Source organism: Cydia splendana, chromosome 7 (genome assembly GCF_910591565.1).
Source record: "Cydia splendana chromosome 7, ilCydSple1.2, whole genome shotgun sequence".
Lineage (NCBI taxonomy): Eukaryota > Metazoa > Arthropoda > Insecta > Lepidoptera > Tortricidae > Cydia > Cydia splendana.
The window spans coordinates 11,513,789-11,530,177 of record NC_085966.1 but is presented as its reverse complement, the minus strand read 5'-3'; the positions used below and the strand labels follow the sequence as shown (position 1 = coordinate 11,530,177).

Here is a 16,389-nt window from a genome sequence, read left to right as displayed (position 1 = left end):
TACGCGTTCGCGTTCGATGTCCAGTTCTCTTTCCCGATCTTGTAAGCGACGGCGGTTAGAACTCCTGCTGCGCCTGCTCACGCGACTACGACTGCGCCTGTTCACATGCGTCCGGCTTCGGGAGCGTCTGTCTACCGTCTCATTGTGCTCATGCCGCAATGGAGTCAATACCCTGCGATTGCCTCCATTGCGGTCATTTTCAGCCGCATCACCCATTTTCTGGAACTTGGAAATATAAAAGCATGAGCCACGTTTAAATACAATATGTCCCTGCCTGTTTTATGCAACCATTTAACTAGATACTAAAATATTATTATCTGTAATTCAAAACTGAATACATCAAACACAAAATATGTCGTACCGTTGGCCGAATAAGCCTTAAGATTAAATAAGTAAACAAAATCTATTTATAGTTATTTACATTTTCGACGTTACAATACATTACAAAACGGTTGTATTTTACCGACTTCATATGATTTTTTTTAACTTTTACCTCTTAAACCTTAACGAAATTAAAACAACAACGTTATACGCATTCGTACTCGTAATACTTGTAGTTATATGTAATACTACTATAATATAACAATATGATAGTCGGAAATACAACTTTTTCCTTGTGCCTATGTGCACTGTTCTAAACTTTCACTTTTCCATTATTTGAGTATCAGGTGTACTTACGTTCGTTAGCGCTGGTTCTTCCGCTTCTGACTTGTTAAAATCTTCCTTAATAAAACACAGTTGTACTGGTAATCCACAATTAACATTTATTTTCTTTCTTCCCGACCTCTTTTACATTCTTGAACGCCCCGAACTAACTGACTGCCTTCTACCCGTCTTCTATATTTTTTTATTTTCAACTCCCAAACTACCTTCATTAAAAATATTGTCAGTATTACCAATTGTAAAAATGTTAAATAATTATAAAAATTGTAATAAAAGTTAGTTTTAAATTACTCGAACCTTACACTTTCCAAGTCGTTTTTTTCGCAATCTTTTTATTTCTTAGGCGATAATATTATCATGTGGTCCCACCGCACTGTTTCTTTTCAAAAAACATTTAGTTCACAACTTAGCTAGACGGAGCGGCTCCTATTTCTGGGCGGTTTGCCCTTCGGGCATCTGAAGCTACCTAACGATCCTAACCTACCTAACCTATTAATTTAGTGTGACGTCCATGAAAACATTACACTTTGGGGAAAAAAGTGTAGGTAGGTTAGGTTCGTTTGGTAGCTTCAGATGCCCGAAGGGCAAACCGCCCAGAAATAGGAGCCCCGCGAAGCGGGGCTCCGTCTATCTAAGTTGTACACTAAATGTTTTTTTAAAAGAAACAGTGCGGTGGGACCATGGTAATATTATCGCCTAAGAAATAAAAAGAATGCGAATAAAACGACTTGAAAAGTATTAATTATGAGAAAAATATAACCTAAGAAATAAAACTGTAGAGATATAAGCGAATGACAAAAAAGGGTATGCACTCGTTTTACATACAATTATTAAGCAATATATTTATTTTTAAATAGCTAAGTAATATTTTTGTTTCAATTAATGTGGATTTCCGCAAAGTAACACCGGATTCTTTGTTTTTTTCCATTGTAAAAAAACTTCTGCTGTCAACGAACAGCAATAATCATCCTAAGGAACCCAATAGATAATATAATTATATTGGCGATAAGGCGATAACCCAGTGCAATAACTTGACATTACAAGGTGAAGGTCTAAATGATACCAAATTGTGTAACATAGATAAAATGGTGTACAGTTGTAAATACAATAAGTTGTTATTTGAAGTTCACGGAGTGTAGACGCAGTCATGGCGCCGAAAGGAGCGGAGTATATCGAAATAGCCAACCAACGGGCTACCGAAAAAAAGACTCATGTAACGTTCCCTCAACTGAAGTACCCGTCGTTAAGGGATACCGGTATAAAGGACTCGGTACAATGGCTGGAGGGAAAGGCGATGGATGACGGGGCCGAGGGATTATGGCGTGTGTATAATGGTCTATACGATTTAGATGCGTTTATCAACAAACATCCTGGTGGCACGGATTGGTTGGAGCTTACTAAGGTAATCCTGACTTAAGGCATGTTAACAGACAATTTCATCAATATTTTTACAGTGCATATGTTGCTGATTTACCGCCCTAGTGCGGTAACTAGCATTATACGTGCGTATGTCGAAAATTTAATGGGCCATATGTTTTGTAAAACGTTGTACAATACACGTGCGAAAAGGTAACTCGCAACTCGTGTCGATTTAAAACACTCCCTTTGGTCGTGTTTTAATTTATCGCCACTCTTTGCGGATTTCCTACTTTTCGCACTTGTGTCGTAATATACTATTTCAGCTTTAATTCGTAATTTTGTCGTGTACGTTGTTGCGTGGGTACTTTGTAATGCATTGTTTGTATAATTCGTGTAGTACGGTATTTAAAAACTACGAGTAGATCAGTATAAATAAATTAATCTTTAAATCACATTATGTACTTACGATAAAAGTTTAGCGTGGCAGCAGCCTTTTAAAGCATGATTTCCAAGATAAAAGTCTCTGGATTTCAAATATGAATTCAGTCTAAAAATGCTCCACATTTAAATAATGTCAACAAACAGACATAAATTAAGATACATTTATGCTAGACGCTGGGCAGAATATAAATTATTACGAAATTGTACCCATTATTACGTAGCTTATACTTATTTAAACAAAAAAAATCTTCTTTTTCTTCTTCCTAGCGTTATCCCGGCATTTTGCCACGGCTCATGGGAGCCTGGGGGTCCGCTTGACAACTAATCCCAAGAATTGGCGTAGGCACTAGTTTTTACGAAAGCGACTGCCATGTGACCTTCCAACCCAGAGGTTAAACTAGGCCTTATTGGGATTAGTCCGGTTTCCTCACGATGTTTTCCTTCACCGAAAAGCGACTGGTAAATATCAAATGATATTTCGTACATAACTTCCGAAAAACTCATTGGTACGAGCCACCAGCGCTCTCATTTAAACAAAAAAAATATGGAGAGTAATTTAAAATACTCAGAACTGTATTTTGTAATTTTTAATGCTTGCCAATATTATTATTTTCAGGGTACTGATATCACAGAAGCATTCGAGTCTCATCATTTTAGTAAATCTGTCGAAACCATTTTAGCAAAATACTACGTAAGAGACGCAAAAACGCCAAGAAACTCTCCGTTCACTTTCGATGAGAATGGATTTTACAAGACACTGAAGAGAGCTGTTGCTGAAGAATTACCGAAGATTCCAAAAGATGTTCCCAAAAAGTCGGACAGGATTATAGATAGCTTATTTGCAGCCTATTTACTTTTAGCGGCTTTCTCATGCTATACAAAAATACCCGTACTTGCGACTACGTCGTGGATGCTCGCTTCACTAATGCTCGCGTGGACAGTAATTGCATCTCATAATTACATACACAGGAAGACAAATTGGAGGATGCACCTTTTTTCAATGTTCATGTGGTCTTACCGGTTAGTAATATCATTTATGTTTTAATTTGAAATAATTACAGTATTTAAAAAGCACATAAAATAGAAAAATGTCTAATATCTAGACCAGGGGTCGTTAGTGAATATTTCGAATATAATATCATTACTATTAACTGTGATTATTTCACAATAATACAATTATATTTACTTCTTGAATCCTTTCACACACTTTACACTTTCATCGTCTTCTTCTTCTTCGGTACCCATTACAGAGTAGTTGTGGAGTGGTGTTGGAGGTTTAAACCTTAGCATATCTTAAAGAACATTACCAAAGTCTTGAGAATGTTTAGGCCCGCGGATTAATTTAAATTTATTTTTACAGGGACTTCAGAGTATCGCATGTGCTATCTCATCATCTGTATCCTAATACTCTAATGGACTTGGAAATCAGTGCCTTTGAGCCTTTGGTATATTGGAACCCAGGAAAAAACAAGCCTTTCTTTTCGAGATACTTCGCATTTCTAATTGAACTTTTATACTTCCCCTTTGCTGGTTTTGTCTACTTCTTTATAAGGTTAGTATTTTATCTTGCAATAGGGAATTATATTAATGTAGTGTAAGAACATTATGTTTATGTCACACATATAGACGCTGCATAGTTTGGTTTACTTACGTTTTATTTTTTAAATAAAATCGTAGTCGGTTACAAAAAAAGTCGTTACTTTATATTCTTGCCTATTCCTGCCTTTCTTGGCGTTCTATGGGTTTAAATGATACATACGTTATAAATTCAAATGGCGAATAAATCTAAGATCATGATCTTTAATTGCACCTTTGTGTAAACAGGAACTTATCGGCCATATTCCGAAAAGACTATTTCAAGAAGCACTGGCGCATCACGGACTTGGTCGGTCTTCTGGTGCCACTATGGATGTGGGTGGTCAGCGGAGCTACTTTCTATCACGTGTTTACCACGTGGTTGTGTATCATTTCCGGTGGGAGCTTGATCTTCTACAAAATTGGTTCAAATGCAGCCCACCACCACCCTGATATTTGGAAAGATGGCGACCAGCCCAGGTAATTAACCTTTGCTGTCTGTATATCTAGATATACATTTTATATTAACTCTGTCTCTACGGGACTGACATTGTGTAGTATGGAGATCTTTAAAAAAATAATTTTGATTTGATTTTAAAATGCGTCGCCTCTGAACAGAGAAAGCGGTATTTGCGCGATTAGCGAAATCATCCAACTCATTGAGGGTAGTAGGTGTAAAAACATACAATAGCTTGAGACCGGAAATCAAAGAGGCAACTTCTTATGAGTTGTTTGCCAATAAACTGAAAAAGTACTTATTTGATAAGGCAGGACAAGACAGACAGGACAGGACATTAATTAATATAATTATTTTAAGAATTCATTTTGTCCTAATGAATATTGTGTAATGCTTTTTATTTATTTACTTATTTATTTTTGTTCTTTTAATTACACCGTATTAAACGATCTGAAACTGAATCTGAATTAGGTACATACAGTTGAGTCCAAACGTAAACAATTTTAATTATTAATTTATGTCTAGAGTACAGAAGTGCTTGTGCTTAAATTACTTCACAAACACAACAAATTCCTGAAAAGCACAAAGCTAACTTGCTGTATCTTGTGTTAACTATTTTACATTTCAGTGAAATCTTTGCAATCTGTACATTTCATCTATAAATTTTCATTTTTAAATTCAGCTACAACACGGAAACTCCGGATTGGGGCGTTCACGAGCTGGAAGCTGTCATGGACCGCAAAGACATCAACAGCGGCCACTTCACAGTCATGACGTTCTTCGGCAACCACGCGCTGCATCATCTCTTCCCAACTTTGGACCACGCGACACTAACGCACTTGTACCCCATGTTCATTGAACACGCTAAGAAATTTAGAGCTAACTTCAAACAGTCGAACCAATTTGATCTGTTTATCGGACAGTACAAATGCGCTTATACGACAGAGTATAAAATTCATAGCAAGAAAGATGAATAGACTATTGTTAAAGCTGTGTATAAGATTTGTAATAAGTGTATTTTTTTTATTTGTATAAATAAATGATTCATTAACTTTCTTTGAAATCTCAATCATAATCTCTAATAATTGCACCCTTGTAATCAACATAACCTACATACAATTAAAAAAAAAGTTATTGCAACTAGTTACAGTAACTATATATAAATAGACTGTATCTATAGTCAGACAAGAAATTGTAGAAATTTATTGAGGGCGCCACCTCCTACGTAACTGTCACATTTTTGATTTAAAATGCTTAAACATGGCAACAATTTAGTATGGAATTGTTTTATATGTTCAGTATTTATTAATGGTATTTGAAGAACTTATTTATCTTAAAATTGTAAAACATAATATACAGGGTGATCAATCCAAATGGGTCAGTATGGAGAAGTCAGAAACTATGAGAGATAGCGAAATCTGTTCTTAGGAACCATGGCTTCGATTTTAGATTTAATAATAATGGCATTCCATTTTTTTTTAATCTATCATACATAACCGGGATTCGAACCTGGTCAATTATTTGTTTGTATGGCAACTTTTAAACGATGCGTGATAGGTGGGAGTTGCTCGACCAAATATCATAGAGGGTCCCGAGACAAAACAAACTACATTAAAAAAAGGGCCCCCAAGATTACCATGTCAAAAAATTTTTTTGGAAAAATCCAAAATGGCGACGGACACGGGCAAAGTCAAATTTCCAAGTAGGTTAAGCGAGCCCAAAGGGCGAGCTTCAGGCCGGGAGGCCGAAGGCCGACCCCGGCGGAAGGCCGAAGGCCCGGAGCTTCCACCCCGACTCCCAAAACGCGAGGCCGAAGGCCGAGCTGCGTGAATGCGGTGCTTCCAAGCGTTCTACCAAGTCAACTGTCTTGATGAGCGAAGCCGGCGGGCCGAATGCCCGACGGCGAAGCGTCGAGGCTTGCGAAGGCCGAAGGCCGAGCTCCGCGTAGGGCCGAAGGCCCGAAGCGTCACACAAGAGGGGGAAGTTGGATCTTAAACATGACCCACCACTTTTCCTATTGGGAGTCGCGTTTTGGGACTCGGGGTGGAGGCTCCGGGCCTTCGGCTCTCCGCCGAGGTCGGCCTTCAGCCTCCCGGCCTGAAGCTCGCCCTTCGGGCTCGCTTAACCTACTTGGAAATTTGACTTAGCCCGTGTCCGCCGCCATTTTGGATTTTTCCAAAAGATTTTTTGACATGGTAATCTTGGGCCCCCAGGCTCGCCGCATGCCAAATCTCAGCGCGCTCGGACCAACTTGAAAAAATTGAAAAAAAAGTCGGCCATTTTGATTTTTTTTAAAGTAGTTTGTTTTGTCTCGGGGCCCTCTATGATATTTGGTCGAGCACCCCCCACCTATCACGCATCGTTTAAAAGTTGCCATACAAACAAATACTACACGCGATTACATAAAGAATATTGACCAGGTTTGATTCCCGGTTATGTATGAGAGTAAAAAAAAAGTATGCATGCCATTATTATTAAATCTAAAATCGACGCCATGGTTCCTAAGAACAGATTTCGCTATCTCTCATAGTTTCTGACTTCTGCATACTGACCCATTTGGATTGATCAGCCTGTATATTTCGTGACACGATATAGTTATTAAAACTTTTTTTAATTATTCATAATGGTATTCGATATGGTATAATTTTTGGAGCAACTCTACAAATAAAAAACTTCGGGTGCTCAAAAAAATTTTATTCGTGCCATCTGTGGTTTTAAAACGAACTGAAAGCTGTAGTAGTAGTAGTAGTGTAGTAGTACCTAAATGTATTTAAAAGAAAATTAAAGGCAGAGCTAAATAATAAAACATATTATATAAAGACAATTTACCAATGATATTTTTTTAATGACATTTAAGATGGAAATCTACTTTTATATTAACTCTCTTTAATCCAGTAACTTTGTCGAATTTTGTAACCTGGCTCTTTTGTGTCAAATCCGGTAGTTCTGATTTTTTGCAGACTTATTTATGATGTTGGCCAAATGAATAATACAAGTTTGTGACTTCGAGCACCGAACGCAACTTTGTCAAATATCGAATGACCCGCGAAAATTTCGGTTTTCTTTTAGATTTGGGTGATTATAACCCTAAAGGACTAGTTTTTGATAGTGCCTTCTCAGGACGTTTTTAAAGTGGAATACATTTGCTACAATACGAGACTAGAATTGTCTCTGTACATCTAGTAGTTTCCGAAATAAAACCTTTCAAATATTATAATTTTTTGAAATTGTATTCGTAGGGTAAGTAAGTGCAGTGAGTATGCACTTTTGTCTCAGGCGATGCCGCTTGGCACAATTATTTCTAAGGTCAAACAAAGCTGATTTGAGCCGGTAGACATGAGATCGTACCGTGCCTACCCCCCAAAAAAGGGGGGGAAATGGTTGGCTCCCCAGGTGCAATCTATGCTATATTTCTTCCTGCTTTTAGCAACTAGGGCAAGTTATATATCATTTTCATATAATTTAAGGACGAGCACATTATATTTATACGTTTAAAACGCCAAGTTAAGTGTTTTTTTTACATTTTTAACCTTTGACTTTGGCCATAATTACATTTCTATGGAAATCGTCACTCAATCCACTACATATTTTTCCAAAAAAATGTATGACTGCTTGCTTTGAAGTGATACTTTATAGAATAAGGAATCCCTAAATTATATGAAAATGATATATTACTTGATGAAAATGATATAATTCTAGTCTCGTATTGTAGCAAATTTAGTTCACTTTAAAAACGTCCTGAGAAGGCACTATCAAAAACTAGTCCTTTAGGGTTATAATCGCCCAAATCTAAAAGAAAACGGAAATTTTCGCAGGTTTTTCGATATTTGACAACGTTGCGTTCGGCGCTCGAAGTCACAAACTTGTATTATTCATTGGGCCAACATCATAAACACGTCTGCAAAAAATCAGAACTACCGGATTTAACGCAAACGCGAAATGTATAAAATTACTGTATTACTTTCTGTACTATAATTTTTGACTATATGTCATTATAATTATTTTCATTACTTATTTCTTAAATCAGTAATAATAATTATGTTTGCACTAGAATAAGTAGCTAGGTTAAACCAACACTAATTTTCACATGCCTAACGGCCGAATGTATTAGGGTTCAGTATCTTTATCGTAACATCCCATGTACCATATGTTCTTGTGAATAAATGATAATTCAAATCAATGCCTGCCATATCATTAACCCTCTATGATGCGTTCAAAAACCACAAATTACAACCAGCATAATGATAAACTGTTTTATTAGAACAAATTTGCTGCTGTGACAGGCGGATGATTAGTTCTGATTAGACAGCACAAGTGATCCTATAGTATAGTCGTACGGTTTTAAAATGTCGGAATCCACTTGAGAGATTACCTGTCACGCTAATTACGTGTGCAAAAGAAAAAAAAAGCAATAGGTAACAACAAATGATTCCATACAGATAACAACTTTACCGCTTAAAGAATAGAGTTAGAATTACAATAGCAGGTACCTACTCGATACCTATAGGACCTTTTGGAATTTAGAGCCGTGGTCGCCCAGATGTTTGTCTACATTAACTTCCCCGAAGTTATGGCTAAGTAAGTATATTTAAGAATAACTGAATGGCAATTTTTTAAGTAGGTATTGTTTAATTTATCGTAAAAAATTATTAATAGCGTTGTTGTAAAATTGGCATTATATTTAAATCCACCAAACAAATAAAAACTATGACATATCAATGACAGTTCGAATATCGATCGTCCGAGATAGTACTTGCGTTTAGTAGCAAAATGTATAAACTCATACTAAACACTAATCAATATGGAAACAGGCTCTAAGAGGTAAGTGAACACGCTTATAGCGGCCTTATCAGATGAAAATAAATCATTGATTATCTCCACAATGGAGTTACATTTAGAATGCCGCTTTCTTTGAGAAACTTACTTAATTTAAGCTCAGGGTGCATACCCTTGAATTTACCGGACTTTAAAAAACACCGTCAAAGGATGACTCACGTTAGACCGGGCCGTGGCCGGGCCGGAGCTTCCGGTGCGTCATTTTCTATGGAAAGCACCATGTAATCAGTTGATCACTGATCAGCCGTCATCCTTAAGAAAGCTAAACCGTTTAATATTATTACTCGAAAGATGCTTAAAGAGGCACGAGATCTTTAATATGAACATTTTTAATTTTAAAGCTTCTCAAAACAAACTTTAATTTGTAATTTCTTGAGAGTTATAAGGAGGGTTTTCGTATTTCTATTCAGTAGAATAGTAATACGATACCCAATTAGATAATTCCTTTCAGCTATTTTTAAATAAAATGTGCGCGTTTAAAAAACATGTTATTTGTTATGAACACTCAAAGATATAGTATGATAATAGGCTTGAGTTGCGTAATATTATGTAATATTGTAAACAATATTTATTTGTGAAAAGATACTCGTGATCTTTAAACTTATAACAGATAACATTATGACTTCTACTGATGGACACATGGACCATTAACGTGATAGCAAGAATAAATAAGGAACATCTGCGAACGATGCTATTAAGCTTAGAGTAAATTTGAAATCTAGGATGAGACTTAGGTACAGACGTATTCTGATTTTAATAATAGGTTAAGAATTAGATCTGAATTCGATATGGACCTGACCGTTCGTTTATTTTATTAAAACATTGCGCATAATACAACAATACTCATACAGAGACACATGGCAGAGGTAAGGATTATGAAATATAAATAAAATAAAATAAAAAATCCATTAGTCAGGCATAAATAAAATTATTTCTAATTTTACAAACACTTGCGTCGAATTTAGTCTTTATGAATAATATACGTTTTAATTATTTGCTCCTGTTACAGGCAACACCCGGTATGTATATGAAAAAGTGTGATGAAAATTATTGAAATACTTAAAGATTATGATGTCACAGACTTTCAAAACAATGTAAAAACGCCGTCAAGTTAACATGACATTTTGTATTCTTATTTTAGTCAACACAATATATCACGAATGTCTATTCATGGAACCTCATGTTAAATCCGGCGTAGCTATTTAGAGTTGGCGGTGCTGTACAGGAAATGGCAGTAGGAATCGTAGCGATTTCCGACAATCTTTTCCGATGCCGACTCGCAACTTCCGGTTTTCCTTAAAGACATAATGCCAGATTAACACCCAGGCTCCGTTAAGATTGCGTAATACGAAAATAGACATACCTTCCCTACGTAAAGGTCTCTAGTTTTATATATAGGTATCAAATCTTTTTTATATTGGGCATAGAGTAATATAAGTAAAGAAAGAGTGGTAACTCCATACATCAGTTTTCTTACCAAAACGCGCGTTATTTCGTAGTCGACATCTAACGTCGTGGAACTATCAGTACCGCTACTTGACACTAGATGGCACAAGTGTAACTACTGACGAAAAATGTACTTACTGCTAAAACAATTTACAACTGATATTAGAAGCAGAAATATTAGAATAGAATATTAGGAGTTGAAAATAGTTTTGAGTAATCCGATTATAATATTAGCTGAGAATTGTTGAGCATTAGAGTTTTTGTTCGCCGCGACATTTATTGTCGACTAGCAGTACTGATATATTCCGCTACTTGACGCTAGATGTCGACTACGAAATAACGCGCGTTTTGGTAAGAAAACTGATGTATGGAGTTACCAATCTTCTTTACTTATACTACTCTATGATATTGGGTAATCTAATCTTTAACCAAATAACCAGTAGCCAACAGGAGCCCAAACCAGATTTAACAATTTCTCATGGTTTTGAAATGGTATTGATTGATGCATGCGAAATAAAATGATATGTAGTAGGTAGTCAACCACCGAGACGATCATCAAGGTCGAATCAAAACCATAAAAGGCCATCCCATCTTAAACGCACTTACAACTTACAACCTCTCTGGTGTTGCGGGTATCTATGGGCGACGGTAATCACTTACCATCAGGCAATTTGTTTGCTGGTTTGACTCCTATATCATTAAAAAAAAATACAATATTCGGCCGGCGGAACAATACCTACATTTCGGTTTTTCAGGTGCGCATTATGCAGGTTTTGAACGTTCGCGCGGACTCACTTCTAGGTTCGAAATGAGTGCGCGTGCAAGTGAGTGGAATGTTTAAATTATTTTAAAATAATAAACGACTACGATTATAACCGTGACTGTTTCTTATTCCAATTTTGTTTACTCCAAAATCAAGCAATGTTACTATCCGGTATCCGGTCGGATATTAGGCCACTATCCGGTATCCGGCCGGATATTAATATAATGGCCGGATAGGCCGGATACCGAATAGTAACCGAATATCCGGTGCATCTCTAGTAATCAGTGTAATTACGGAAGTCGACGAAGCGTGATGATGTTTGACGCATTAAGAGATAGATAGATATATTGATCTGTTTAAGTAGTTATTGTGACTCTTTAACTCACTTATTAGGTGTATGTATTGTATAGATATAGATAACTGTTATATGTATGGATAAGCATCACTTATCGTTTAATGTTGATCTTAGTGTAATTTATTAATTAGATGCTTTTCATTGTAACTCATAGTTGTACTCGCTGTTTTTCATTGTAAAATTCTAATATATTAAAGAAACTTTAGGTCTAAACCTAAGAAGAACTATGTTTTTACTCTTTTTGTGAAATACTGTTTGTTTCTGAAATAAATAAAATAAACACTCAATTAATAACGAAACTGAAACACAGAATTTGGTAAAAAGTTATTAATTTCCGTGAACACAGTAAAATTTCTAACAAACCTCTAGCCGCCCTACCTATAAAAAGGTCTCCTGTTCCATTCTAATTTGAACTTTGTGTTGACAAAATAAAATTTCATTTTGCTTGCCAAGGTTTGACATATGGGCGGCTAGAGGTTAAGCTATTTAAATCACCTACCCACTTTACAGGGCGGTAAATTCAAGAATGTCTCAGTAGTCATGCGATCCGACAGGTTTATAAATTTAATAATACCGCCATTTTGTGGAGAAAATATTACGTCCTTTTCTTGATCAGAAAATGAATTGTCTGCCAACACAGTGAGGGGTAATTTGTTATTTACGATCTTCTGCACACATTTTCAATACCTAAGTAATTAAACCCCTGGGGTAAACATTACTTCTCACCAGCGGTCAGATAGACTCCTTACTTCCTCAAATTAATTTAGTTCGTCGGTAGTGGATACACTAACAGAAGTATTGCTTTGATTCTTAATTTGTAAAGTTTGTGTGTCCCTAAGGAATCGCGGATTATCGGTAACAATCTGGATCTAGTGGTGGATCTGATCCGTTCTAGATCAGAAGTTTAATTTCAGTATGCAAATGTGGAACTGTCGCTATTCAGAATCGGAACAGTCACTTTCACTTTGCAGCATACAACTCGAGACTGTCTTCTTTAAACATTATAAATCAATCAGACAATTTCATCTTTAATACAGATAACAAATGATCCACATTACATTTAAATCACGAACACAGTTAAAGTGAAAATAACACTAAATAGTTAAAAAATATATTAAAATATCAATAAAATTAAATTAAATTAAACTTCGTAATTAATTTATTGATCGTTGTAAGAGGCTTTTGCTATGTTCTTAATTATGGAAATCTCTACATTAAGATTTTTAACAGGACTACCTACACGCGTGCGTAAAATAAAAACGTGCCGAAACCAACATGACGATGCAATTCATACGTAAAGAAAGTACGCGATTCACTTAGGGTCTCGTAATATTAGTAAGTGTTAGGTATAGCAGGACAATGGACGTCGGTCGCTGTGTCGTATTAATTTGCTTGAGTTAACTTCTTTTTAGGGTTCCGTACCAAAAAGGTACAAAAGGAACCCTTATGGTGCGACTCTGTCCGTCTGTTTCTTCTTCGGTACACTTTGTATGTGGTTGTAAATACGTTGTAAAGTACTTAAGTACTTACATTTTAAAGTGACTCGCTACAGTCGCTACACGACATCCACTTTGGTATTTCTCACACAGACCTGCCTTGCCTGTCACCAATGCTATATTTGTCTAGTATCCTCACTGTGAGGCTTTCTCTACCTACTCATGTTCATTCTTTGCACAAAATGTACAAAGAAATTCAAGCCCCGTAACAACCCAGCAGGAAGCAGGCACTTATTAATTCCAAGAACTAAACTTACACAATCTCGGAAATATCTACTGAAGCAGGATTTAAGAGATGAACGTTACTGGATTTAATAATTGCGACGCTGGAATAACAACCAATTTCATATTTAAATCAGGGTAATATCACTAAAGCCACGGTGGACTTAAAATTTCACTCAGACGTTTAACTAGAGAGCTACTACGGCTTATTTCATTTCATAGCGGTGATTTCTCAGACACTGGTGATGTGCAAAAAAGAATTTGTTACAGCAGGTTGATTTTTTTATGTATATATTAGGAGATTAATCACAATCACAATCTCTCTGCTTTGCCTTAAGGCTGACTGGTAGAGAATGCTTTTGGAATTAAGTCCGCCTTTAACGATAAGTTTTCTTTTGTGCAATAACGTTTAAATAAATAAATAAATAATATCTATATGGTGCTTTTCTACCGAGTTAGTTACAAATGTTATTAATATTATACCTACCATGGTATAATAATATACTCCGCCTGGTACTCCATTCCCGTCTTTTCTAGGTCACCTAACTGACACGGGCTTACGTCATCATGCGACAGCGCTATATGATAATATGCGATAGCGCTATATATAGCGGCCATGTTGTTGTGACGTAGCCCCGTGTCACTCTGGGAATGGAAGACCATGTTTTATTAGACTATGATACCTACTTATAATACTCGTAGGTACTTCACCACGATTCGCTGCTAAGTTTTTACCATTGAAATGATGGCAAACAAAAACAATTTTCATTGGAGCAAGATTATTATGATTGCAATACCACAAATTACAAGTAGCTTCTCATCAATGAAGTTATGGTTGGGGAGGTTGAAGTGCCGTGAAAAACGAAAGGGCTTAATTCTTACTCTAGGTTTAAGTTGTAAGATGTGAATTATGTGATGGACAATTTCTGCGTGGTACATTTCGGAATGGTACCTATTTAATAACATTATAATTTCATTGATATGTATAACGTGAAATGTTATAATGGAAAAGGTGGTACGGATGTTTAATAATTTAAATTACCTAGATTAGTAGCGCCACCATTATAATGACGAGATGATAAAACGCTAATAAATAAATCAATTATGTTTGTTTGATACGAGTACAGTCAGCAGCAATTGTTGCTAAGCGGGCGAGGTGTTCAGAATAATCTGGACGCGACTTTATTGTTAAGAGAATAAGAGCGCGTCAGAGTAATTGTGAGCGCCTTGCCTGCTTAGCAATTTCTGCTGCTGATTGTACCTATAATGGGCCCCACAGCGTATGATACAACGCGTCTGCGGCTGCTGATTGTACCTATAATGGGCCCCACAGCGTGTGATATAACGCGTCTGCGGCTGCTGATTGTACCTATAATGGGCCCCACAGCGTATGATATAACGCGTCTGCGAGTTGAGAAAATTACCGATGTCAAATTAGGCATCTGATTAATTTCAGCATTAAGAGCTCTCATTGATTGCCGTTACTATAACACATATTAAGGAAGTATGTACGCCACGGTTCCATCGTACCCCGTAATTCAAAGTGATTGATTGTACCTTAGTTACTCGAGCGAGGATATTAAATGGTTGCTTATACGATAAATATGCCTGGCTTGTGTAACTCAAGATAATTTAGAGGCAAACATGAAAATATTGACAGATAGTTTACTTAAGTTTCATGAGCTGGTGGCAACAGCAACAGCACAAGCCTGTGTGGTCCCAGCTTGAATTTAATGGCAGGCAGAGAACGTAGCCGTCTAATATTTACAAAAGTCTGTTCATTTTGATTACTTAATCATCCGCCTAGGTACTTTATCATTAAAAACTTAAGTAAATAAATTACTTCATAAGAATTCTAGGCAACCACTAGCTTAGTTGCCGTTAATGGGTCAAACAGATCACTGTGTTATGTCTTTCCTGTAGACATACACTAGAGTTAAGGGCTATAAAGGTTAATTTTCTTATTTAACCCTTATCCACGTGAAAAGGTCCTCCTTTTATTTAGAGAACTGTGATAAAATCATTACTTACATGCACACAAGCTGTTAACTATTGCTCACAGGAGAGAAAACTAGTGTGTTCGCGCGAACAGTACATTTTTCTCTCCTGTGGGCAATAGTTAACAGCTTGTGGGCGTGTAAGCAATGATTTTATCATAGTTCTCTAAATAAAAGGAGGACCTTTTCACGTGGATAAGGGTTAAATAAGAAAATTAACCTTTATAGTCCTTAACTCTTGTGTATGTCTACAGGAAAGACATAACACAGTGATCTGTTTGACCCTAATAATCCTCAATTCTCATAAAATGCTTTATTTTACAGAGTTTTAAAATCGCAGACAATTTATGTCGGTATATTCTCTGAAACGAAACATTTACTTACCTTCGTATAAGAAAACTAAAAGAGGTGAAGACCTTCTTGCAACTTTTACACAAATAACGAAAAATAAGTGTTTTATGCCCATAAGGGGGTTAAGTAATAAGTAGGTACCTGAAACATGAGCCCGTTTAATGTGTTTTCCAAAGGACCACGGTCCATAGCTACCTGTAATAACTAACTGATTCTAAGGAATCAAAATTCAACCAAACAGTAAATTCTTAACGAAACAGAAAGATTCAAAGATTCAAAAGATTTATTTGTTCAACATAGGTAGGTTACAAGATGTTAAATAAATGTTTCAGTATCACTATGTCGTGCCTATTGGCATACAAATTCAATAAAAATACACACTCTAATCGTAATATCACAGATAAACAATAATAGTCAAAACAGGGTTA

The 16,389-nt window shown here is 36.3% G+C and overlaps 2 protein-coding genes across 3 annotated transcripts in view; both read left to right on the top strand.

The window, feature by feature from the left end:
- Window positions 1-16,389, top strand: part of LOC134792172 (cytochrome b5-related protein-like) — a 526,347-nt gene that overhangs the window by 383,837 nt on the left and 126,121 nt on the right. The gene's annotated exons all lie outside the window — the stretch shown is intronic.
- On the top strand, window positions 1,768-5,550 carry LOC134792171 (cytochrome b5-related protein-like). The gene is made up of 5 exons (XM_063763408.1): window positions 1,768-2,065; window positions 3,080-3,483; window positions 3,824-4,015; window positions 4,288-4,518; window positions 5,178-5,550. Exons 1-5 carry the CDS (start codon window positions 1,811-1,813, stop codon window positions 5,470-5,472), a joined length of 1,377 nt encoding a protein of 458 aa, XP_063619478.1. The 5' UTR covers window positions 1,768-1,810; the 3' UTR covers window positions 5,473-5,550.